The 26,202-nt window shown below is 36.2% G+C and overlaps 3 protein-coding genes across 4 annotated transcripts in view; 2 read left to right on the top strand and 1 right to left on the bottom strand.

The window, feature by feature from the left end:
• The window catches only part of rai14 (retinoic acid induced 14), a 46,562-nt gene extending 39,761 nt beyond the window's left edge, over positions 1 to 6,801 (bottom strand). For both annotated transcript variants that reach the window (XM_088435386.1, XM_088435387.1), the window contains exons 1-2: positions 6,558 to 6,801; positions 2,085 to 2,161 (exon numbers count right to left, since the gene is read on the bottom strand). In XM_088435386.1, the coding sequence (XP_088291512.1) occupies positions 2,085 to 2,161; positions 6,558 to 6,795 (315 nt within the window). In that variant the 5' untranslated portion in view covers positions 6,796 to 6,801. The remainder of the gene's footprint in view (positions 1 to 2,084; positions 2,162 to 6,557) is intronic.
• Positions 6,802 to 9,251: 2,450 nt separating this feature from the next.
• On the top strand, positions 9,252 to 22,397 carry scarb2c (scavenger receptor class B, member 2c). The gene is made up of 12 exons (XM_088435709.1): positions 9,252 to 9,470; positions 9,823 to 9,980; positions 13,249 to 13,393; positions 13,489 to 13,680; positions 13,800 to 13,891; positions 14,772 to 14,891; positions 16,277 to 16,455; positions 16,530 to 16,648; positions 19,381 to 19,454; positions 20,720 to 20,771; positions 21,098 to 21,250; positions 21,561 to 22,397. The coding sequence occupies exons 1-12, from the start codon at positions 9,351 to 9,353 to the stop codon at positions 21,597 to 21,599; spliced, it is 1,443 nt and encodes a 480-aa protein (XP_088291835.1). The 5' UTR covers positions 9,252 to 9,350; the 3' UTR covers positions 21,600 to 22,397.
• A 2,173-nt stretch (positions 22,398 to 24,570) lies between these two features.
• Positions 24,571 to 25,869, top strand: LOC148411543 (liver-expressed antimicrobial peptide 2). The gene is made up of 2 exons (XM_088435307.1): positions 24,571 to 24,868; positions 25,543 to 25,869. The coding sequence occupies exons 1-2, from the start codon at positions 24,678 to 24,680 to the stop codon at positions 25,574 to 25,576; spliced, it is 225 nt and encodes a 74-aa protein (XP_088291433.1). The 5' UTR covers positions 24,571 to 24,677; the 3' UTR covers positions 25,577 to 25,869.
• The last annotated feature ends 333 nt before the right edge of the window (positions 25,870 to 26,202 follow it).

Raw genomic sequence — 26,202 nt, 5'->3', positions numbered from 1 at the left:
CGAATTGGATTCATTGATGCAAATGCCATTTTCGGCAGGAAAAAATAAGATTAATTGACGATTAATTTTATCATGTAATGAATAAAATAGCATTTTTCTTTCTGGTACCTATTCCCTGTGAATAGCTAGCATGCTTCAACAGTTAGTATATTGTTAAACAAAAAGAAAGGAACATTATTTTTCTGCTGGCAGAATGCAATGAGTGGTGCAATTAATGACATTTTAAGGACATGAATTCTTATATGTTTCTGTGTGACTAGTACTTCAATGGGTGTTACTTATGCTAACTAGTAATATATTTTGCACGATGCATTTTATGATGTTTTTTTAACACACTTGAGACTTTAGTTTGTGTGTTATGTAGTGACATCCAGGTCAATTCCTTGCATGATTTCCTTGCATTAAAAAACTAATTAAAAAATGTAAATTTGCTTTGTTTTGAATGTTTTACGGACGAACTCATCATCAAATCGGCCATCTGGCTGATGTTTAACAGGCCATAATCCGCCGATTTAATCAGCCGAGCCATATTATTTACTGTTGAGAAGATGAAATTCTGACAATTTGGACAATTTCGATTACCGTATTTTCCGCACTATAAGGCGCACTGGACTATAAGGCGCACCCGCAATTGGTGACATATTTTAAAACGTTTTCCATATATAAGGCGCACCTGATTATAAGGCGCACCCTCAATTAATGACATATTTTAAAACCTTTTCACTCACAATATAGTAACACTCAAAGTAATAACAATAACAATAACTCTAAACCCTCAAGCATAATAACTCAATGTCAATATGACCAACCTTGTTAAAGTGTAAACACACAAAAGAAACAGGTAATGCTTACTTTTATCAGTTCATTCCCCATCTACCAATCCAAATCTCAATATTGATTCATATATAAGGCGCATCTGATTATAAGGCGCACCATCAGCTTTTTTTTTTTTTTAAGGGGGGGGGGGGTTTAGGTGCGCCTTATAGTGGGGAAAGTACAGTAATTTGATTATCAATTACTTGTTGATTAATAAATTGTTGCACCACTAATTCTGACCAAGATAAATTTTAATGTTTTTCTTCAAAGTAAGCGCCTTTTGCCAAGACTATAGTTTTGCAGATCTTTGTATTACGTGGATTTTTCTTTATGACATTTAAAGAGTTTCAATTCATAGCTGTGCATTGCATTGCATATTAATTTAAGAGGTAAAAGAGGAAATTTTATGACAATTTCCTGGCATCTTAATATAAATTTGAAGCTGTTTCCGAACCTTCGACTGTTTCTGTACATGTTGCGCATTAGCACATCAGGAAAGGAAACCTGGAAAACATGGAGGACAGCAGCCCTCGAGGACCGACTTTGGACACCCCTGGACTTTGGACACCCCTGCTCTACTTCATCAACTTCCTCTTAAAATCCAAGTTAACCAGGAACTTCAACTTTTCCTGTCTGCTGCCGTCAAGACCACGGTGACAGCGCATGAGTCAGATGCAGTGGAGACAACTCACTTCCTGTGAGTGTTCAATATGTTAGCCCGGGAGTCAGCGATAGAGCCATTCTTCCCAAAAAATTGATTAATCATCTGCAAGGGTGAAATGTGCTAGTTGAGATCTGCACAACAGCGGCCTTTGCTGGAATTATTCCCAGTACTCCCACTCTGTGGTCCTGCAATGAGTCACCATGAGAAAAGTATGGTTTCCGCAGCCTTTCTGTTTCACACCGCTCTAACACCATCAATCATGGCTTCCCGACCTCGTCTCTCGACTGTGACCTCATTTTTCCCGAGGTGCTACCCTTCTCATGGCATCCGCAATGAAAGCTGTCAAAGCGTGCCATGTTACACCGCGCTTTTTGTCCCATGTGTTTTGTGTTTACAAAAGCACGCAAGGGTGGGGGCTAAATGGATTACACGCATATTATGATTCAAAACTCTTTGGTTGATTTTGTTGTTCTTGTAAAAATATCAGTCATTTGCGCAGCCCAGAGGTCAAGAGAGGTGGCTGTAAATCATCTACAGCTGTCCAAGACGATGTGCACATGCGGGCACTTATGACTTAGTCACAAGCATGTGGTTCGGTACTTACATCAGTTTTCCTGAACTTGGCTTTAAGGCTCTTCATGTTCGGTCTAGTAGTCCATGTAGTTGCCTGCTCACTTACAGCTGCAAAATGGAAAAGAAACACAGATGTAGAAACTCGTTTGACGTGCCCAGCAACTCAGATAAAGTAAATGAACACTTTTTTTAATTTGATCTCACGTTTATATTTCATTTACTCGCCATACGACCGGCATTCTTGAAGTAGACACAACACATGCTATTCTAATTTGAATCAGGTTGCAAATGGTTTCCAGCTTTTTATGCTTTCACTCCAATGTTTTAAATCACCTCCAAACCCTCTGGGATGTCTGGCAACCGCATTTCTGCCTTAATTCCCACAAGCAAGCTTTTTTTTTTTGTCCTGGCCGGGATGACCTTGTCCATGATTTACCTCGCAAAGCATTCCAGCCTTGCACTTCATGATGTTTCCAGGCTCTCCCGCAGCTGCTTGCTTTTCAAACAAGTAATCAATGCTCAGCTATGTGAATGTAACTTACCTGCCAGTGTTTGCCCCTTTTTTAAAGAGGAAACAAAAACACTTTATTGAATGTTAGTGGGAGCAGGCACACACTCATGTTGGGTACCGCCTATTGTTATAAATTTGAATTTTTGTATTGGGTAAATAGAGCTTGGCGCTATGGCCATATCTATTTTTTTCTAAAAAAAAAAAAAAAAAAAAAACACTTCAAGGTTTTTTTTTTTCCCTCTGGCTTACTCAAAATGCACATGTTTCCCTGAACTAGAATGGGATGCAGCTATCAATTTTTTGAACTGCAAACTCAAGCGCTGCTCACTAGCGGCTAATTCACGCTAGAAACAGCTGTAACAAAACCTGAGCCATTTAAAACAGGCCAAGGCCAAGAATGAACCGTGCTTCTCAAATTGTGGGGCAGTTGAAAGTTGATTTATGTTGCTTTTTGCTGTTGTCGTTAATGTCAAAAAGAATACTTGTTTAGGTATACTTGTACAATTTCTATAGATAATAATCTTATTTATAGTCAGCATGTCAAGTGTGTGTGTGTGTGTGGCGGGGGGCTTGAAAGTTTTCTCTTTCCTAGGGGGGAGTTTGGCAAAATATAATTGAGAAGCACTGCACTCAACCCCCCCAAAAATTGTGTCAGTCACTGTTGTACAGAAAATGTTTTTGTTTTTTTTATCACCCCCAAAAGCTCATTTACTCCTTTTGTTGAAAATCGCCTGGTGTCACTCAAATTACCTATTGTGAAAGATTGATTAGGAACGACCGGCGACCGGAATGACTAAGGAACAGAATAAGGTAGAATCATACTTTATTTTTTGAGGTAAAGAATGAAATTCAATCTTTTATCTAATACCACACATGTTTACATAGGCATAGCACACAATATTTGTCAGACTTGAAAGATGAGTCAAAATTCTCGAAATCGGTTGGCACTCAAATGGTTGCCTTTTTGGATAACGGAACTGAAAGAGTTAAACATTAAATAATATTTTAGAGCTACAGTTTGACTTTAAAATGTTCAGATATCCAGATTAGTCTCTGAGCCAAAATTATTCTCTGATTTCTCTTGAGTTTCATGAAAGCAGACTGATAATTTTTTGTGTTTAATCAAAATACAATTTGCAAACATAAGCTTTTACTTTGGAAGATGATGGCTGAATCAGTCACTCAATCAGTTTCAAAAGTTTGGCAAGTATGACATCAATCTCTCTCTTGTGGTGTTGCTAAATGACTTGGTTGTTTTTTATGTTTGTTTGTTTTTAATAAAACAATACTAAATAAACAACAAATAGTTAATAAATAGTAATTGGGAAAAAGATTATTTTTTGCAATATACCAGAATATGTCCTGACTTGATTATTGAATGCAATTTCAGAATAAAGTAGCGTTGTTTGTTTCGAAAGTCGGGAGCAATAGTTGCAGTGAAAAGATGAGTCAAGTCGTTTTCCCACGTCACACGGTCAGCAATACCTTCAAAATAAAAGCGTAGCCTTGGCATTCCTGTCCATACGTTATTTGATGTAAGTGGGTTTATTTTGAAGCTGGCATTCTCAAAGCGTTTTCAGCCGTGTTTTACTGTCATGCAGAGCATTAACAATCTTTGCTGCGATTGGCTTTGGCATTTTTTACTGTACTGACATGTACAGAGCAAGAAAAATGCCTTGCATTTATTGGAACTGAGAAACTAGAACTACTCAAGAACTGCTTTGACCCTTACGACTAACAATTATTTTCATTATCGTTTAATCGTTTTTTTTATTATTAATCGATAATCAGATAAAAATAAGTTTTAATTTCAATTCATTTAATCAAAAACTGGACACACTTTCAAATTGTAAGCAGAAAATGCATAACAAACTATTAATTACCTATTATTCAGTTAACAGTTTGGTTCGTAACATCGAAATGGTTGAAATGTTCATTTGTTTCCAAAGTGAAAGGAAATGGTTAGAAATGTTGTACTTTGATCCAACACATAATAAGATGTCTGCTTAAGTGGATGACTACAGAAATTAGCTTACTGCTGAGAAGCTGAAATTATGAGGATTTGAACAACTTTAAATGAGACGAAATGATTAAAAGATTATAAAAAAATGGTTATCAATTAATTTGATAATTAGTCGTCGATTACTCCTTGCAGCTTCATAAAACATATGGTAAGCATGATCCTTGATAAATTAACATTTAAAATAGTGATGGACAGATATCTGAGGTGCAAGGGATCATGACTGAAGTAGAGGTAAATGGAGGTACCGAAGTACTTTAATGCCCTTGCATGAATATATTTAGGACCAAACAAAATCTTTATATCCATGCTTGAATGAGAATGCTCCATTAAATTACCATATGTCTTTTTAAATTCCAACGTTTTATCCCCAAAACACAGGTATAAGTTTGTTTGTTTTTTATTTTATTTTTTTGCTTTGTTTTGGATTTTTTGCAGTTATCTTGAGGGTTTTGTGCAACTCGTGCAAAGCAGGAAGTTTAAAAGCCATATCCTATTTTAAAAAATGACCACTGGATGGCGGAAGTGCATCTGAGCTGGCACAATACAAGCACTCAAGGAAGAATAATCAGGAAGGGGAATGTTGACGCTTGTGAGTATTGTGAAAAATGAGCATGTCTATCACAGGAGCCTCATTTGATGGGGGGCAGCCGAGAGTTGAACTAGTTCTTAGCGTGAACAATCGATGAACAGTCATAACAGTCTGTAACAATGTATTTTGAGACAATCAGCATATTTCTAAAAAATTACAGTGTGCATCAATAAGCAACAAGTGGTCACTTTACCAGCACAAAAAAATGTCAATAAAATGTTGTTGGCTTTTTTTTCTACAACATACTGCAGCTACCAAAATATATTTTGAGGTAATCTGTAATTTACAAGTTAAACATTCATTAGCAGAGGGTACAAACATCACAAATTAAGATTATTTAGTTCCAATCGCAGAGTTAAGTCGCAATGTTAAAATCATTCATGGCGATCTTTTTTATAAATAAACATTTTTATATAGAAAAGAATATATTATGTGTGTGTTTATATTGGGCTATAGTTGATCAGTTGTTTGAGCTGTCACAAAAATAAAAAAAATATTAGCGGGGGAGTCAAACTTTGGTTTGCAACGAGTCTTCACACAGCTCATGTTCTCCCTTCTAGTTAGAAAATAAGATATTGGTGAAAAATGGTAATATTTTATTGCTTATTCCTCAGGAACGGAAATATGTAGGAAAAAAATTCTGATAAAAATGGAGGTCGAACCTTTCTTTTGGTGGGTTCCATGTTTGTGTAACCATAGAGTGACTTCAAACGTCAGTCAAAATTGTCTAAAATGGCTAATAAAGAAGTTTTTTTTTTTTCAACGTTAGTTGCCATTCATCATATGGTCATTCATATGGTCATATTTTCCATGGAACATTTATAATTTCCTAAATTCCCCAGCAAACCTTTGTTAAATACAAAAAGTTGGCTTGCTTCCAGCTTGTAATAACAACCTACGTTAAATTCTTTTTACACTTGTATGACAGTTATGCATGGTAAAATGCATAAGGGCAGCCTTAGCAAAGTTAACAATTTTTCTCCTTCTTTTTACCGTTTTTTTTTTTTTTTTTTGCACTTTAGTGAGTTGATCATGTTGAAATGATACTGAAAACAGCCTTCTCCAGAAACGCATTAATTCAAATTCTATTGGGGTTGTATTTGCATATGCGCAATAGGCATGATCCTTAGTTAACATGTTTGCAAATGCGTGTACTCGTAACAATCCACGAGCATGTTGTTTAGCAGCCTTTTGCATTGTGCCAGCAAACAGTGGAAACGTAATGTTTCCCATTCAATACGAGCGCTAGTAAAAAAGTAGAGAAAGGCGCGCACCGTGCATCTTGGTGACCCAAACACTTGACGAGACTGCAGCAAACAACTCTTACAAGGCGAGTTGTTTAAATTGCATGCTGTTAATTTGCCGGGGATGTTTTACTTACCCTCTTTTTTTTCTGGAGTCGCGGAATCGGCTGCGGATTCTCCTACGAGAACGCCAAAAAGCGGATTAGCTAGCGAACAGCGAGTCGTTGTTCTGCCGCCGCTCGAGTGGGAGGATGCAGATAAAGCCGAAGAAAACTGTGCGGGCGGGCGGACCGACCGACACACTGGCCCGGTTCGGCCCCAGCCGCATACATTAAAAGTTGGGGCTGTTGCTGGTCTCCCACCCTCCACACACATTCAAGGCTGTTGGCTGATTCCTGGGAGTGACGTCATAGCAGCCTTGGCTCTCGTGACCGAGATGTTGAACGGGGGGGGTTCTTGTTCTCCATTGTGCTTCATTCATGAGCTGCGTTGGGGGACGGAGGGGTTTGCAGCCCGTAAAGGAAAAACTGAACATAATAAGTGTGCATCCATCCATTTATTTTCTACTGTATAATAAGTGTACATAATAAATATCAATTTAAAATGTAGTACACATGTTAAACCATATAAAAAAAATCAAAAACAGTAAAGGCAAATGCATTGAATCTATGAATGCATATTAAATGTTGAGTCAAGTAATGCGCCTGGCTCAGGTTTTGGGGGGGTCAAGCACCCTTAATGTCAATCGAAGCACCATCAACTGTGCCCTTTTTTTCAAGTTTCAACTTGTTAAAAATGTACAGGACATAGTACAGTACTATAACTTATAATAGAATAATTGAACAATCAGATGTGCCTCTGGAACTGTCAGCACTCTCCAAACATCTAATCCTAGAATTGCCCTGCCCATAACAGATGTATTGTATTGGGATGGATATACAGTTCACAAGCTTTGAGAAACATTGATATACATTTTCATGCCATACTACAACACAAAAAAGTCAATTTAAAAAAGTAGCTATATAAAAGTGCCACCTTGACTTACTTACTTGACTTAATTCTCTGATCAAACTCATAACCATACACTTGTGGATAATGTCTACATACTGTATCCAAATGTAAACTTAGTGTATGATAATTGAGCCAGATATTTTCGTTCATTAATGTGACATCACTGTATAACTACAGTGAAAATATAGTTTTTTGAGAAGGAAAAAAAATTATTAATGTAGTTGTATAAGTGTGCACAAGCTTTTGTAGTTTGGGAATGTGGCTGTGCCGAGAATGAAGCAAATTCAAACCTGTTAAATGGGATTGCACACACAACGCATTCTGCATTAGCACCACAAATAGTGTTTTGGTTCTTCTGAAATGAAACTATGAGAGTTAGTTGGTGCATGCTGTCCTGTGATGCAACCACGGTGCAGTAAAAAAAAAGGTATTGATGCAAGCTGCAACGTGTCAAAGTGTTGATCTGATTTACTCCGTTCAGATGTGTGCTTGCTGCAACTTCACAATCTGTCAAAAAGACAAAAGCAAATATGTGTTTTGAGTGTAAATCAATAAAAGCATGAGATACAAAATTAAGCTTATATATGATACTGGAAAAAAAACAGACCACGAGAAATTTATCAGTTGCTCACATTTTGCTATTTTGGCTAGGTACATTACATGTTTGGATAAGCTTTTATATGTAGAAATGGGGAAAAAAAGAGTTAACGTGTTTTTTTTTAATTATTATTTTATTTCTAACCTACAGCGTTGGAAGATATGAAGTGGTTAGTTTTTGCATAAATATGTTTTGTTTAACACATTTTCCGAATATGATTTGAATGATTTCGGGATGGTGAAGTGACTGAGTGAGGGCCAACAAAATTGCACTGATTTTTCTTTGAAAAAAAGACACTGACCTCTAGTGGACATATGGAGTCAACGTGAGTGACTGGTTTGTCTCTAAAAACGATGCAGCCAAGCGAAACACTTTTAACTGAATGAATTATTACGCTACGTAAAGAACAACAATGGCAGTTGTCGTCGCTCTAAAGGCAGTTGGCTTTAATAGAAGAGCCTGGGAGAACCTGTTTGGATGCCACCAGATGTTGTCTGTACCGCTTTGCCACCTTGCTACAACGACATTCATGCATTTGTGACACATTCTAAAACAAGTTAACGCATATAATGCTAATAACAATTTAATAACCATGACGTCTGCTGACCAGAAGCTGAGCTGCACTGTTTTTGTCAATGGACCGCATGGTCGCATGGCTTGAATACTTTCCTACCAGTTTCCCCTTGGTTAAATTACAATTGTTTATGATGGGTAACTAGTTTTGAACGGAATCCGATTACAATTTGTGGCACGCCTACATAAAATGCAGTGTTCAATGGGCCTCGAATGTTTTTTTTTCAAACTGTATGAAAGGTTTGAGTATATTAACCGCTCGCCCAATAAGCGGCCATATAAAAATGTAATTAACTTATTTTTATGTCATGTGAAACGTTTTTTTTTTTTTTTTTTTTTTTTTGGGGGGGGGGGGGGGGGGTGTCGAGACAGGTAAGCCAAGAAAGATAGGTTCGTAAGCGTCACGTGATGGCGAAGCGACGGTCTAGAAATGATAGTCCAAACAATCATATTGCATTTTAAAACATAAGGTCATCTACATTTTTTCAAGCTCTATAAAACCAAAACTATCTGAAAATTGTGATTTTGACTATTACAGAACGTGTGTTAAATACAACGCGTTTGCATACACGAAGAAATACGAGACCGCCGAAGAAACGAAACAGGAAGTTGTAGAATATTATAGTTTATCTTGTGATTTACTCTTTGTTTGCCTGTGCTACTTCCGGATATATCAAAACAATCAGGGCGTCGGTGACATTTTTAGCGTCACCTGTCTCAGCCAGACGTCAAACAGTGCGGCTCCATCATGTTTAAATCATGTTTCATTTATTCGTTCGGATTTGTTTCCTTTTTAATTCTCCTTTTGGGCATCGTGCTGGCCTTGTCTAACGTGTTTTCAAAAATAGTGGAGTCAGTGGCGCAGAAGGTAAGCTAGAAGCCTAGTCTGACATATTACTAACCGTGCAAGGTAACATTAAATGTGAGTTTAAGTTTAAAAATAAAAAAAAACAACGCGTTGTCTGTTTAATCCCTCAATGGTCTACTTGTTGTGAAATACTGCCATGCTGACCGCTTTACCCACGTGATACCACTTTCGGCTTTGTCAGCATCTCATTTTTGTCAGCATCTCAATTTACGCGATAAATTTCTTATTCATATAGTTGCCTGTTGCTGTAATACTTGTGTGGCTCAAACTTCCCGGGCTAAATTCCGTGTGTGTTCCGTGTGTGTTCCATGTGAACTGGACGTTTTCTAACCCCAAAACCCAATATCTGTAGGAGATCGTCTTGAGGAATGGTACCGATGCATTTGATGCTTGGGAGGATCCACCGGCGCCGATCTACATGCAGTTTTATTTCTTCAATTTGACTAATCCTTTGGAAGTGCTAGACGGGGACAGGCCTGCTGTCCTGGAAATTGGGCCATACACTTACAGGTAAGAGGGGAAGAAATACACGACAGTATCGAGGGCTCGAGAAGACTAGACCAATGGTTTTCAACATTTTTTGAGTGACATACAGCCTATGAAATACGTTTTCCAACCAAGTATCTCCTTACCAACACAAAACATTTTTGGTTGGGAAAAAAAACACTTAAAACAGAGTGCTGTATCAACGTTGTCTGTTTTTTCTTTTAAATTTAGTAACTTCATTTGTGCAGTGCCCTCTGTTTAACTAGTAGAAATAAAATATATATAAAAAAGAACTAAATTAAATATAAATGAAGATTTGTGCATCTAAAAATGATCAACATAATGCTTTTTCCTTTTTAAGATTATTGTAAAGACTTGTTATTTCTATAACAGATCAACTACAAACAAATCATTAACTTATTTTTAAACAAAACTGTCAATTGATTGACTCAATTCATTTAAATTGCTGACAGGTTTTGCTTGGTGAGTATTACATTCTGGGTCGTACCATTCTGGTATGGGGTGAGACCGGAATTTTAGGCTAGCCTGCTAAATATAAAAATCTTCTTCCCTCTATGTGTCGGCACCAAAGTTATGGAACAGCTTACTTTTCCAAGTTAGGGCTGGTCAGTTGGTTGGTTGAACATTTTAAATCGCTGCTAAAAACCTAAAAGTCACTTCTCTCTGGCATTCACTCCAGACTAGATAAGTAATCTTGGGTCTGTCTGTCTGTTTGAAACTGTTTTTTAGACTCTGTTTTTATATTAATTTGATCACTGTTTTATTGTTACATTTGTGCACAATAACTTGTTCTGTAATTTAGTATTTTAGTAATTGTGCAGCACTTTGGTCAGCCCTTTGAGGTTGTTTTTAAATGTGCTTTATAAACAAACTTGACTTTACATAAATTATTTAATCATTATTTCAAACTTAGTTTTGCATACTTGCATACTTTAAAACATATTTTAAAATCTCACATACCCATTCATATAACCCATTTGAAAACAACTGGACTGAAAGTACCAAAGATAGTAGCAAGTCTCTATACTGTATGATGGTAATGATTCTCTATTCATTGTCACTTAATTAGTTGAATTTTAGAATTATAATTTGATTTCTTTTATATAAAGTGTCATTCTTCATCTGTGTCTTATAGTTCCCCTTTTACACCATTACCTAGTAAGATATATATATATATATATATATATATATATATATATATATATATATATATATATATACAGTCGGCCCCCGGCTTACGAGCACCCTGATTTACGAACAATTCGCCTTACGAGCGTGGATCAGGGAGATTTTTGTCCTCCGCTTACGAACAAACCTCTCGCCTTACGAGCAATTCGACATGCCGGCCATTGAGTATGTAGAACTGTTCTCGTTTAATTGTGTCAATAAAATCAACAGTAGCGACATCATTAATCATCAGTAGATACTTGTGGCAGTTACGTGAACGCTATTGGTCTTACAACGTCACACTGACTGTCTCACTCACGGTGTCTAAATATATTACCATTTAAGTGTAGTGTTTGTACAGCTAAAGGGAAAAACAGCTGACATGAAATTAAATGTGCCGATTGCAGGACAAAGAATTGTCATTGGTTTAAATGTGTGTTTTTTTTTTAATTAATTGTCAATACATTCCAACCGTTTAAAAAAAAAAGTGCGAATAATTATCAGTCAGTCACGGAGATGCGAATATGCTATTGGTCGATTAAGGTCACCCGGTCTCGCTCACGGAGATGCTATTGGCCGGCGTCACACGTCAATCACAGAAATGCCGATATGCTATTGGCCGAACGCCTTTATCTAGCTTGAAGGGACAGGATGGAAGGAAGCAGAGAAAATTAGTGAAAAACGGAATGTTGTGAAGACTTTGCAAACTTTATCTGTTAGACATAGCTTCTAAAATTACTAGCAGCGGTAAAGAAAGAAATAAGAGGATGATGTTTTAGTATCTGCGTGATTTGCACCCTGACTGAAAGAGTTACTGTAACACTGTAAGACCAATAGCATATTTATCGCCGTGTTAACCTTGAGCGTTGGACTCTGCCCCCTATGCTTACACCCAGCTCAAGTCTCGTCGTTTCAAAGGTAAAAGCTATTTATCCAATGTATTTAATATAAAATGCAAGTGTGCAGTAGATTATGTCACTCAATTTTAATATATGTATACAGTGTGTCGTTTTTACCTAAGACTTCTGCGCGCGATGCACGCATTCACGAATTAACATGGGTTTGGATTGCCCGCTATACGAGCAATTCGAGACACGAGCGTAGCCGCTGAACGGATTAAGTTCGTAACCCGGGGGCCCACTGTATATATATATATATATATATATATATATATATATATATATATATATATATATATATATATATATATATATATATATATATTATTTCCTTGGTGGCTCAAAATATGAAATTAATGTCTTGCCCACATCTGGAGAAAACAATACAATGAATAAAAGCTAAATTAAAATACAGTTATTTATAGAGTTTAATATCCAGTGGCGGGATATTCAAAGTATGTGGTAGTTCAACCAGTTTACAAAAAATGCAGATGAGATTCTCCAGCACACCTTTTGTTTAACCAGTAAATATGCTAATAAATAAACTGAGTATGGATTTTTAGTTTTGAGGACACAAGTTTGTCAACTTGTTCTGACATGAAACTAAATATCTTAAAATAACTTTCAACATTTTTTTGGTAGTGTTTCATGTGCAGCAGGTTGAGAAATTGCAAAACAAGCTGGTCTACTCTGATCTACTGCATGTAAATATGTACTGATAAAACACTGTGCCATTAATTGTTTTTATTTCTTTTTGTTACTTACTGTTAGTGCTTTGTTGCAACTTGAAGCTGTTTTTACAGTCCTTCATGTTGTCGGTTTAAGAGCAAGAAAAAAGGTTCAATGTTTTTGAGTCCCTAGTAACAAGCTGTTGACCAACAGGCGTTAAACATTTGATGTCTGACTTTTCAAAACCGAACCACGGACTTGCGGTGGTTTCCTCTTTTGGGTATCTTCTTTGTGGGCCCTGCCTCTGCTTTGTTCTCTGCTAAGCTCTCCATGAATGGCATGTTGTTCCCATCCCTGCTGCGCTATCTGTGCCTTGAACGAGTATTTGCGGCTGATGTAAAAAGACCCCTGTCTTTTAAGGAGAATCATTGCTGTTGAATATTTGATATTGATGAGGGAATACTGTTCCACAGTAAGGAAGTAGACCTCCTTGTCCACTCTAACGCACTTCCTTTATTTCTTGTTGTTGAACCCAGAGAATACCGGCCTATGGAAGAAGTGTTTTTTCACGATAATGGCACAAAAGTAGCAGCGGTCAACACTAAAACATACATATTCCAGCGTGACATGTCACGGGGTCCGGAGAGTGATCTCATCCGGACAGTCAACATACCTGCTGTGGTGAGCGTCCACGTAAACCTTTGTATCTGACCACAAACTAAGTGATAACCAAGAGGAGAAAAAACATTGTTCTGTTTTTGCTCCCTTCTGTTCAGACGGTGATGGAGAAGTTCAAAGATCAGCCTTTTTTCGCCAACCTGATCTCGTCGTACATGAAGGAGAAAGATGTGGGCTTGTTCACCACGCATACAGTGGGGGAGCTCCTGTGGGGTTACGAAGACGCTCTCCTTAAAGCCATTCACGCTTTCAAACCTGACGTGGATCCTGTTTTTGGACTCTTCCACAAGGTTTTGAATCACCTCTCCCTAAGAATGTTAATCATGGAAGCGAATCAAGAGTATAATCTATTGTTTGCGCTTAGCTTTGTGTGTTTTGTTGACACGACCCCTTTCTGATACGATTCCAGAATAATGCGAGCAACGACGGAGAATATGTGTTCCTCACAGGCCAGCAGGACTACAAGGACTTTGCTCGAGTGGATACTTGGAACAATCAAAGGTTAATGAGCGTTTGATGGAATCAGTTGCCATTTGCTGAAGTTGTAGCAATGTTGCAATTTTCTGAATGGTATGAATTTTGGGTAAAATTAGCCGTTTCGTTATTCAATTCTAATTTTTGGATTTATGATTCGATTCCAAAAATTTTTTTGATTCAAAACAGTTTTTGATTTAAAATGATTTGGTTGACAATTATTCCTGCTACAGTCTATAGATGTACAAAAAAATTGTCATGATCTACTCCAGTCCGCTTTGCAAAATAGAATGACAAATTGAGACATAAAATAGTCCAGTTTTTACATGCATTAAGTTATGAATTGTAAGGATTTTTTATTTCCACAATACACAGTGTGGACCAGAACTCTCACTATTTTTTATGTTGATTCATTGACTAGAATGGAAGATGGAAACCTTGTTATCTGATTAAGTATTATAAACAGAAATGACTTGATGGACCATTTATTGTAAAAAAATAATCATGTAATTGCACCCCGTCATGATTGTTGATATAGATGAGCCATTATGGATTAATATAAAAAATCCCATATTTAGATAGTTGCTGTTTGTTGAATTCTCCTTGGTTGTGCGCATCTGTTGTAGTTACATTGAAACCAACAGTAATATGCGGATTTGTTTTATTTATTTTTATTTATAAAACATGGTGGGGCATTTTATATCAATTCTGTATCATCATCTAACCCACACCTAAAGTTAAAATCGACTTATTTTCTTGATCGTTGATTGTTTTAATTGAATATTAAAGTCAAGCCTAACCAATTCTTTTAACAGTGGTTCTCAAGATTTTTCTTAGCTCGATTTTAAAAATACTTACATACAATTCTATAGATTATTTTTGTTGTTGTTGTTGTTTTTATATACAGCTCGTTGAATTGGTGGACGTCTGATGAGTGCAACATGATCAACGGAACCAACGGCGCTTCTTTCCATCCTGTCCTTTCAAAGAGGGAAACACTCTACATGTTCTCCTCGGACCTCTGCAGGTAGCTCAAAAATTAGGTTACTTATGTACTAATTTTTGCCAACTTTTATTCCTAAATGAAGTTGTGCGATTTAAACCTAGTTAATAATGCTGGTGTCAGATGACTGTTCTGACCAGCCAAGAAGAAAAAAAAATGCATGACCTGAAGGATCACAGTCAATACTGACTGCAATGTGTGCAGTCTGTTATTTTCCTAGTTTTATCTTTCTGTCAGAATTTTTGTTAGGAAACCGCTCCTTCTCCATTAGCCACGTCTGGATACGAGCTTAATCATTAGAGATTTTGTCTGGCTAGGTAGCCTCATGAATGAGAACTTTTGTTTGCTTACTGCTTACGTAGCACCTTCTCAAACTATTGCTCTGATTGTGCTTTCATAATGAGATTCCAAAACGTATAAAGTGATTTGAAAGTGGAGTGAACTGTAAAGACCTTTGAGAAGGGACAGTCCAAATAACAATGCCACATTTTACATGTTAGAAGCTAAAATGTATTTTTGTAAATCTCTGCTATGAGGAAAAAACCATCAGCATTTGAGGTTTTTTTTTTTTTTTTTTTTTTTTGTCAGGGTGTAATAATTTTATAATGTTAAGTAGGGATCAACTAATATCCTTTTTCAGGACCAATATTATTATTATGAGTAATCAAGGATGCCGATAACTGATATTTGGCGGCTAAAACATGGTCATTGTGGAAATGTCTTTGTCTTGTGAACATTTAAGATTTGCATATAATTTATTTTTGTATTTATTTACATTTCAGACAACACGCACTTTCGTTTTAATATCCTAACCAGAGGTTCAACTAATTCCCACGATCATTAGCACACCTTAAGAATCAATTTAAATGAAAATCCAACTGACAATAGTGCCATCTAACGGTGAATAAAACAGTGCACCAATTTGGTTCTTGAAGTTTGGGGAAACATGTCAGCGTCAGACACGATTTATGTAATATAAGAGCGCATTCTTTTTGCATATAGCTGTACTTTATTTGGGACTTTTGAAATGCATTTTGTGTTTGCCACTATAAGTCGCTAAATCTTCTGTAAGTTCTCCATTTTTTAAAAAAATAACAGGTTAATTATATTGATATATCTTATATTTTTTAAACAAATGTCAAACAAAAAGAAAAGGTGCAGGGTCTTGCAAGGGTCAGCAAAATCTCTTGTAAAGTTAACAGAAAATTTAAATCAATTGTTCTCTGAAGTTAACACAGTTATAAATTGATTAATCATCCATCAGATTAAAAAAAAGAAAAAAGAAAAAGAAACGACCTGTGCCGATATTTACCAGAATGCCAAATATCGTCACAGATAATCAGTCTGTCCCTACTTATAAGCTTAAAATCTTTATTTGATACTTTGATGAATATTGTTTTCTCTCTCAGGTCAATATACGCCGTGTTTGAGAAGGATGTAGCGGTGAAAGGAATTCCCGGGTATCGTTTCTCCCCGCCCAGCAAGGTATTTGCCAACTCTTCGGTGAACCCGTCAAACGCGGGCTTCTGCGTCCCCGCTGGCAACTGCCTCGGCTCCGGCGTCCTTAACGTCAAGCCGTGCAAACAAGGTGTGCAAATGTTGCATTTAAGTGTCGTGTGACCTGTTTTCTTGATCAACAGAAGTATCTTGTGCTGTTTTCAGATGCACCAATTATAATGTCTTCACCGCACTTCTACCAGGGAGATGAGAAATTTGTGCAGGCAGTTTTTGGCATGAGGCCTCGCAAGGAGTATCACCAAACCTTCATTGATCTCAATCCGGTAAGACATACTGTACATTCCTTGCTTCACATGATTTTATATAAAATGCCTCATGGGTTCATTGCCTAATTTGAATTGTCCATACTTGAGGTGCAAGTGTGATTGTGGATGGTTGTTTGCTTGCAGTTGGCTTGCGGCCAGTCTAGGTTGTACCCTGCCTCTCGTGCAATGTCCGCTGGGATAGATTCCAGCTAGGGCTGGGCGATATGGCTAAAAAAGAAACTCTCGATTTGCTTTTGTCATTCTGGATGATTGAACTAATTTACATGGAAGAAATCAATCCAGCAAACATTTGAGTCATTACAAAAAAAAAGAATGGTGATTTAAAATGAGCTTTAGTATAACCTAAGCATCTTTTTTTTTTTTTTTCCATATTCCATAGAAAATACCGAAAATTATATCACCTGTGCTTAAGGCTTGGGTAACAACCAATCATGGCTCATCTGTTGCTTATGGGATGTTCATAAGCTGTGATTGATTGATAGGCCGCTATCCTTCAGCACATGTGATACAGTGGACCATCACCATACGAAATATTTTTTTTCTGGAGTTGGAACTGTAAGGCAAAATCGTCGTATGGTGAGCAATAGAAACCGATGGGAATTAGCCATTAGCGTATAAAACCCCAGGTAAAAACATAAACATTTTATATATATATTAAAAGTTAGTAAAAACATAGTATAGTAAGTGCTACTTATATATATTACTGTATACATGTATAGAATTAAAAAACATCATAAATAAAAAATATATTAAGGATTTATTTACCTTTGGAGTGACATGACTTGAGCTACTTACAGCCATATTCCCTAGCGAGTGCAGCCTAGCCTAGCGTTCTTCGTACTGTATCTCTTGACTATCTCCTGCTTTGTTTCCATCCTAATCATCTTTTTACTTTTCCCTACATCACTAGCAATCTTGGGCCCCATGGCTAATGAATTAAAGTTTGAATTAAGCACCAAAATGCACAATAAATACGATTTTGTAAGCACTTACACGAGATCAATTCTTTAGCAAATTGACATCTTAGTGACACGGTGACGCCAACCAATAGCAGACCAGCATCTTGGTGACGTTTTTGCGCCGATCAATAACAGACCAGCGTTTTAGTGACGTATGCAGTGACGCATGTAGTGACGTATGAGCGTAGTGGGACTCACAGTCATACGCACACTGACTGCCAAGTTTGAATTTTGTAATCTTTATTGATGTCATAAAGTGGAAAAAATGCCGTAAAGACGAGAGGAAAAAACTCAGTATTCCACTTGTTAACGTGAAAAAAACGTATGCCAGGGAAGCCGAAACCCTGGGGTCCACTGTATAATTTTCAGTCAGCAGCTGGAGGAAAAAATTGCTTTTAAAAGTAGTAATTGTGCATGAAAAATAATTTTATTGAACCTTGAATTCCAAAAATGTGATTTTCATGTTTTTAAGAGTCCATAAATTCAATCCCAGGTACTTGTTCACGTATTTTTTCAAATATTTTCAAGTGTTAGGTTAAAGAAGTGTCTAAAAATGGCTGGTACTAAAAGAGTGAATTATAGAAAAAATATGAACATTTCCTTGCTAAAAAATAGCTGAATAAGTGGACGATCCCTATAAATACCACAATTAAGTAGTTAGTAATTATAGTATGTCTCGTAAACCACCAATCCAGAATTCTGCCATTTTGGGGAAATCTTAATTTCATGATTTCTCTAATTTTCAAAACATTTTTTTCTTTTAAATGAGAGCTTAATCGAAATAATTAGATTTATTGATAGCTCTTACACACCTGCAACCTTAGAGGGTACAAGTGCCATAAAAACAGATGCATTTGTTCACTCATCTTAACCGCTAGATGGTGAACTGCGTATACTTTAAATCTTCATGCAGCAGTTGTGTTAGGTACGACTGGCGATAATCCAGTAGCTCTTATCATATAGCATAACTTGCTGCCCTTATGACAAGGCTGCACTAAAGATAACAACAAACAAAACAGCACAGTAGCTCAAGATGAGCACCGCCACGTTAACTACATGTTGACCTCTGAACTATGAATCAAGGTTCACCGCAGCGCTGCTTTTGGTGTAGTTGACAAATCGACTCATAACTGTCATCGGATTTTTGGTGGTTCTGCAACCACTGAAAAAAATTAGGGGGAAACATAGGGTGAATTCACCTTGCAAGATTTGAACACAGAAACTAAAAACTGGTTGATAACCTCACCTTTTTTTTCTGTTTTTGTCTTTAGCGTGGATATTCTTGGAAAAAAATGTTTATAAACCATAACAACATAACTCCCAAATCCAAATTTTAGCATCTCCAACATTTATTTAAAGAAAATGAAACCTGGTCAATAAACCAGCTGTATTTTTGGGTTCTTTTTTCCCCTGATCTTTATAAATGTTAATCAAAGTTATTGTGTTTGTATTAATTGATTATTTTATTAATTTTAAGCTGAGCATTTTGGTGTCTACCTCATTTCTCATTGGAGTCTGCTGTGATAGGCCTCAGTTTATGTGCAACCAACCCTATGTTAAGTTGGCAGCCATATATATATATATATATATATATATATATATATATATATATATATATTATATAATGGGTGGGATTGTGAATATTTTAATTTGTTAAGTCGATTTGCAATTTATTTGTGCTAGAGGTCACTGTGCTCAGAGTTCAAATAAAAAAAAAAAAAAGAAAGTAAGTGTGAAGCCTTGATGTATTTGTGACCAACTCCATTGCAGCTGACTGGAATCGTCCTACAAGCTTCCAAGCGTCTCCAGGTCAACGTCTACGTTGAGAAAATGGAAACATTCAGGTAAGGAAGTAAATGCAAACAGAACTTTTGTCATCATTTTTTTTTTTGTTTTTGTTTTAATCCTGCTTGAACATCCCCTCCTTGTGACTGAACGCATGTAGGAGAGGCTGCCAGTAACTCTTAACTGTAAACTAATGATGCCACCATCATCTTTAAGAATGGACTTTGCTACATTAGTCCTCAGCTTGACGATAATAAAGATGATAATCGTCACATTTCACCATCCTCACAATATCTCTTCACGTGTAATTTTCATATCAAAAATCTTAATATCGTGCATATACCAGTGGTTCTCAAATGGGGGTACAAGTACCCCTGGGTGTACTTGAAGGAACTCCAGGGGGTACTCAAGATTTTAACTAAAACAAACAAACATGCAAAAGTCTCTTAAAAATAATAGTTTAATTAAACTTTTGAGAAAAATATAAGTTCATAAATATATATAACATATATATAACATATATGAGTTTATTCAATTTCATTATTTTAAAAGACAAGATTCTTCCCCATACTAGAATGGTTCGACCCAACTGCTCGCATGCCACCTCTTGTTAACTGTCATGTTAATGATTTATTTCTGTGACACATCTCTACTACGATCGCAAAAAAATGACATTTTAAGATGAGTATTTTTCTGTTTTCTGTTTTCTTTTCTACTATTTCTTTATGAGAACAGTTTTGACACTACTGTATGCTGATAGTTTTTTGTGGACAAATATTTATCAATAATTAAGTTAATTATTTACTGTTTGTGAAAGATCTCAACTGTAATATCAAAAGAGGACACTTTGTATTTAATAATTTTCAGTGGACAAATATTTATTTTTTTTATTTTTTATTTTTGAGAACAAGTCTGACACTTAATGTTGGTTATTTTTTATGGACAAATATTTTTTGAGAATAAAGTTACTTCTTTTTGATAACAGATCACTTCTATGATCCAAAAGAGGACATTTTATGTTGATTGTTTTTTGTGGAGAAATGTTTATTAATAATTAAGTTAATTATTTATTTTTGTTAACAGATCTCTCCTATAAACCCAAAAGAGGATGGTTTATATTTACTATTTTTACTATATTTACTATTTTTTTTTTACTATTTGTATTTATTTATTTTTTGAGAACAGGTCAGACACTTAATGTTGATTATTTTTTTGTGGACAAATATTTAGTGAGAATAAAGAACCACAGCTTTACACTAATGACTTTACCTGTCTTCTCTTTTTTTTTTTAAATTGTTTTTGATATGGGTTATTTTTCTTCCAGCCAAACAGGAAATGTGAAACCCGTGATCTTTCCCATACTTTACCTCAATGAGGTAAGAACATGCATGCACTGATACACACATCATAATCCTGAAGCAGTAACCCAAAACCTTTCCACTCATGACTGATATTGTTGTTTCTATCAAACATAAAATAATACTGCATGTCTTGTTCTACCTTCGACAAATATAGTACACTAACAAATCTAACACAAGACATGAATTTCTGTATTGCAAAAAAAAACTGACTAAAAACAGTTTAGCAAGAAAGTAGGTGTGAGTGCTAATCTCTGATACTAATTAGGCTACGTGTTATAAATCACATATTGACCTTTCAAAATTCTCTCGAGTCACGCCCTTAACCTTTCTGGCATCCTCAGAGTGTCATCATCGATGATTCATCTGTGAGCAAGCTCAACGCCGTGCTGATGGAGCAGAATGTTCTGATAAACGTTCCTTTCATACTGATCGGGATTGGCATTCTCCTGGGAGGAATCTTCATGTTGCTGGTGTGTCGCCACAAGATGCCAGAGGTGAGTCACCCCCCCCCCCCCCCCTTCCAAAAAAATGTATAATATAATATTTCATATATATGTTTTTTCGGTGTTTTGAGGTTACGGCCGCGTGCAGTAAACAATTGAGATCTTATTAAGTGCTCTAAAAACAGTGAAATGCCTATGAACAAGGTTTTTTTTAATCAAGCAAATCTTTAAAGTACATATTTGTTGGGTTTATTACTTCAGTTAAAATCATAAAGTTCAGAAAGACATTTTTTTTTTTAGCACAGCTTTAGTTAGTAGTATAGTAGTAATGAGAAAATATGTTTTGTTTTATCTTTTGTAGAGTACCGCTGCAGAACGGCAGCCACTGCTTACATCATAGCCCCCCCGGAACCGGGACCGAGGGCTGATGCCAGGATTTGCCATCTTAACTAAATCAAGTATTCTGTGAGTCTGCACCTTTAGAGGTCTGAGTACAGGTCTGCTTTTGTGTCTTCTCAGTTGGCTCAACCTAAAAGTACTGAACTAATCAAAGCTCCATGCAATCGTGACGATATTTTTAGTTTAAATTTTTTGGGGGAATTTGAGTCCACACCTTCCTGATCTGAATGCATTTTGAAGTGTCATAACTGCTATACCGCAAAGTGAACAAAACCCGTCAATCTGGAAACGCTTGTAAATATTTTTTCTTTAAATGCACATTTTATTCGTGAAATGTCAAGTGAACTGTAGTTCAGTGACCCTGGATAACACAGTATTGCACACTAACAATATAAAGGGATGTTTTTGCGTGTGTTTTAATTATTTACATGTAATTCCAATACCTCCACCCCAAATCCTGCTGACAAAATGCTAACATTTTGCTAGCTCACTTCTAGGAATGCCTCCGCCTCCTCTTATGACTGTTCTACCAGCAGCTTTTGGTCCGAGTATTATTAATGAGTATCTTTTCAAATGGGCTGCATGAGTTAAGTTACCGTATGAGATAAAATACCACAATAACCACTCGTCGTACGTGTAACTGTCCTCTGATCTAGTCATCTTGTGTTCTTTGTGCAGTTTCAAATGAAAAAGAGAAATGTTTACATGCGGCTAGTCTTGTCACTAGGTCACCTATCAAAGAAATTGTCATTTGCCGTAATCCTGATTTCAATAATAAAGTCATCGTGCTTCACATTAAGGTGCTGTTATTCACTGACTCATGTTTAAAACGTTTTTGTGCAGGGATTGGAATGTTGGTAGGAAATTTTAGGGCTGCTTAAAACTTCTGGAAACCGTTTTTTTTTAGGGTTTTTTAATTAAAAGATTTCTAATGATAAATTAGTACTTAAATTGCCAACATTATGAAGATTACATTGTTTAGTAATGCTGTCACGACATCAAAAAAACTCACTAATTGATTGAGATCTGTAATAATTGATCTAATGAAGTTCTTTTTAATCTAAAAAATCTCTGAGAAAAATCCTCAACCAGTTTATTATTTATTTAGATTTGTTTTTTATTGTGGCAGATCTAAAAGATTGTTACACAACAGAAAATGGAGGCTTCTGTCATTTAGTTTCTTAAAAAGATGCAATTATAACAATTCAAATAATCAAAAGATGACAAACTAAAACATTGTCCGTATGTCCAATGGACACTGCCTCAAATATGAGGAATTCCCAAGTTGAGTTTGTCAGTGACCTTTGCTGTGTACCACTACATTAGCGTCTTTGTTGCTATCGTTAGCTGCGGCCAAAGTCACAGACGGGTGCTTTGCATTTATGTGCTAGGCTCAATTTGAAATGCTGCTATGGTAAGCAAACCTTTTGTGAAGAATTTATATCACTCTACCCTTATCAAGAATGACATTGAAGTGTTTTTCTAAAGTTACATTTTTTTGTTTAGCAGACAGAGTATTCTGACATGCGCTCACATATATTTTCACATCTTCCTTGTGCCCTACAACCTACAACAGGAGCCTATTACGTTATGCCAAACACAATAATAGCCGATCAGTGTTCACTTTTCTTTTCCAATCCCAAGAGCTCAAGCACAAAAATCCTGATGCATAAAAAATGATTTAATCACCTGTACATTCTCAAAATTTGACTTCTGCCTTCAACCTAACGACACACTGGAGCAGTGGGAATTAGACGGTGTCATGCTCAAGGACACTACAGCGGTAAGTTCAGAGGAAGCTTTACTTATTTTATTAATTCAACCATCTAAACTGTCTAAATTTAGAAGAAATTTCAATTGGCAGCTCATTTGTTTTGATCATTTGGTGCGGATGACCCCCAGGGAAAACGATTTGTTTTTACCCTTTAAGTGTCGTTGTGATAGGGATTGGCATCTTTTTTATTTTTATTTTTTCCAAGCACTTGGGTATTTTTCTGATTAGTCCAGTGGTTTCAAACTCGTTTTAGCTTTTTGGCCTTGTGGAGGAAAATCAATTCCCAAATGGGCCGGATCAATAAAATCATGGAATATACTGCGCAGTATTTTAAAACTAAAATTTCAAATGTATGAGTATTTTTTTTATTAGTGTCCAAAATAGTAAATCACAACATCACCATTAAAACATCAACATTACTAATAATAAAAAAAAATATTTCAGTTTTTAATTTATTAATAAAATTTAGGTATTTTTTATACTTCACAAAATCAACTCGCCGCCCGGATTAAACCATTTGTGGGCCACAACCGGTCCGCTGGCCATATGTTTGACACCACTGGTTTAGATAAACCTTTAACCAGTATAAATGCTGTAAAAAAAAAAAAAAAAAAAACAAGTTAGCAGTAGTTGAAAGTTTTTTTTCGATATCGCTTTTTCCAGGTGTCAATATTAAAAAGGGTACAGTTTTAGGTATACCATTTTTATAGATATTATTTATTTATGGCCAGTGTGGCAAGTGGGTGGGGGCGGGGGGACGAATTGTTTTCTCTTTCCTGGGTGGGGCTTTGCAAAATAGAATTGAGAAGCACTGTTGTGTGCCGAAGTTACAAATGACAAAATCAGATGAAACATTTGCATGTACGCAACTTAAATGTTTCATAAATAGGAAGTTACGTAGATGTAATTTCCCAGCATAGAGCCGTTTAGGTAAAAAATGAAGGTAAAAAAAAAAACTTTTCTGGTGGTGCATGATTATATCCTGTGTGTGAGACACACGTGGAGTTGTCCTCAATCCACAGGTTAAAGACTACTTTGCAGTAAATACTGATAAGTGCACCTGCCTGCTTGTATCTAGAGATCAGATTGGTTTCCCCCTCAGGCTCACAGGCGTCTAATAACGGAACTGATTCCGAATGGTAGCTCCTCCTTAACCTAATTAAAGCCTTTTTAATGGAAGCCGCGCTTCATCGGGACATTTCGCTCCACCTGGACACCATGAGGGCTCTTGTGCAGAAGTTTGTTGTTCTGTCGCTGCTTATGGCTCTCCTCTGCAGCACACGGGTGAGTTAACAGCATGGGTTCATGACTGTTCTCAGCCATGCTAAAATAATCATTTTTTTGTGGTCTTCTCAGGTGGATTCCGCTCCTGTGCCTGAGGACTGGACTGGCTTGGTCCAGCGGACCAAGAGATCTTTGCTGTGGCGTTGGAACTCCATGAAGCCAGTGGGTGCCAGCTGCAGGGATCATATGGAGTGTGCCACTAAATACTGCAGGTGCTGCACATCAGGCAAACATGACGTTGACGTTTTTCCAAAGTTTGAGTTTAGGCAAGAGCTGTAGTGTGCGGTAGTCTGTGTTTTAATCTAAATGGGCTTTTTTTCTTAATCAAAATAGCTTGGACAAATAATTCTAACATACCCTCTTAAAACCTAGCTTATCCATTTTTTGTCCTCTGTATTGGACATTTGCTTTTGTTCTGTATCTTTGGACTCATTTGAGCTGATCTACAAGGCCCAAGCCTTCAAAATTATGTCTCATGTTAAGGTAAGACGCAACTGAGTTTGCATTCTTGCTGAGACAAAATGGACACAACAGTGGACACAAATGAATAGGCATCTATTACTTTTGCTAATATTTATTTTTTTCATATATTAAATTTAGCTTGCTATAGCAATTCTACTCTTAAAATTTAAAATATTGCACTTTTTATCTGTACATTAATTTTATTTTGGGCTTTTTGTCAATCTTAAGTGTAATAATTATATGTGTATATAATGTACATATATGTATATGCGTTGCATCTATATATGTATGTAATATGTAAATGTATATTCTGTATATATTCATTTTGCTTATTATTTTATTATTTCACAGCAGTTTTCTTCTAAAATCTCAGGATCAAGTCATGGAGTGAAGACGATACATAAACGTTGTCTTGTCTTCACAGGAAAAACTTTTGCTCTTTCTGGAAATTGACCTGAAGAACACAAACAATTCCATCTGGGCGAGTGTCCGCACAACAAGCTGCTTCTTCATGGATCAAATCAAAGAAAAACATTTGTTTAAACCACAAACACACCCCCACATTACATAATCATAATGATCTGCATGAAATGAAAATTTGGTTACTGGTTCTTTGTTTATGATCAAATTACTCGAGTAATCTGATTAGCCTGCACAGCTGCAAAACAAAGCTGTAAAAAGATGTAGACATGTGACCTGGCCTGTATTGTATAAATCAGTTTGTTGTCAAATACACACGCCAATGCAATGTTCAAACACTGTCCTTTTATGTATTTATATGTACATACTGTAAACAATGTTAATAAGTTGCATTTTGAATTTGAAGACGTTTTGTAAAGATTTTAATAAAGTTTCTAAAATAAAGTTTCTAAAATAAACATATAAGTCAAATAAAAGTACACAAAATATGCCTTATTTATGACGTGGAAGAACACAGCCTTTTTTTCTTTTTTTTTTACATAGATTACGTTCAGCAGTTTTTAAAAAAAAAATCTTAATTACACTAAACGTTTGATTGTCAAATCATTGTAAATTTAGAGGACAAAATGACTCACTTGCCAGTGAGGCCAGCACAAAAGGTACA

The sequence above is a fragment of the Hippichthys cyanospilos genome, chromosome 15 (genome assembly GCF_059441005.1).
Source record: "Hippichthys cyanospilos isolate Australia breed blue-spotted pipefish chromosome 15, RoL_Hcya_1.0, whole genome shotgun sequence".
Taxonomy (NCBI): domain Eukaryota; kingdom Metazoa; phylum Chordata; class Actinopteri; order Syngnathiformes; family Syngnathidae; genus Hippichthys; species Hippichthys cyanospilos.
The sequence above is the reverse complement of the archived record's forward strand: the minus strand, read 5'-3'. Positions and strand labels throughout refer to the sequence as shown.

What these genes read in the sequence shown, in the direction of transcription:
- LOC148411543 (XM_088435307.1), top strand. Translation starts at nt 24,678, where the DNA reads ATGACTGTTCTCAGCCATGCTAAAATAATCATTTTTTTGTGGTCTTCT. An exon ending in TGTGCCACTAAATACTGCAG is followed by an intron (nt 24,869 to 25,542) that starts GTGCTGCACATC and finishes TTGTCTTCACAG; the next exon opens with GAAAAACTTTTGCTCTTTCT.
- scarb2c (XM_088435709.1), top strand. Translation starts at nt 9,351, where the DNA reads ATGTTTAAATCATGTTTCATTTATTCGTTCGGATTTGTTTCCTTTTTA. An exon ending in CCTTCATTGATCTCAATCCG is followed by an intron (nt 16,649 to 19,380) that starts GTAAGACATACT and finishes ACTCCATTGCAG; the next exon opens with CTGACTGGAATCGTCCTACA. An exon ending in CCATACTTTACCTCAATGAG is followed by an intron (nt 20,772 to 21,097) that starts GTAAGAACATGC and finishes TGGCATCCTCAG; the next exon opens with AGTGTCATCATCGATGATTC.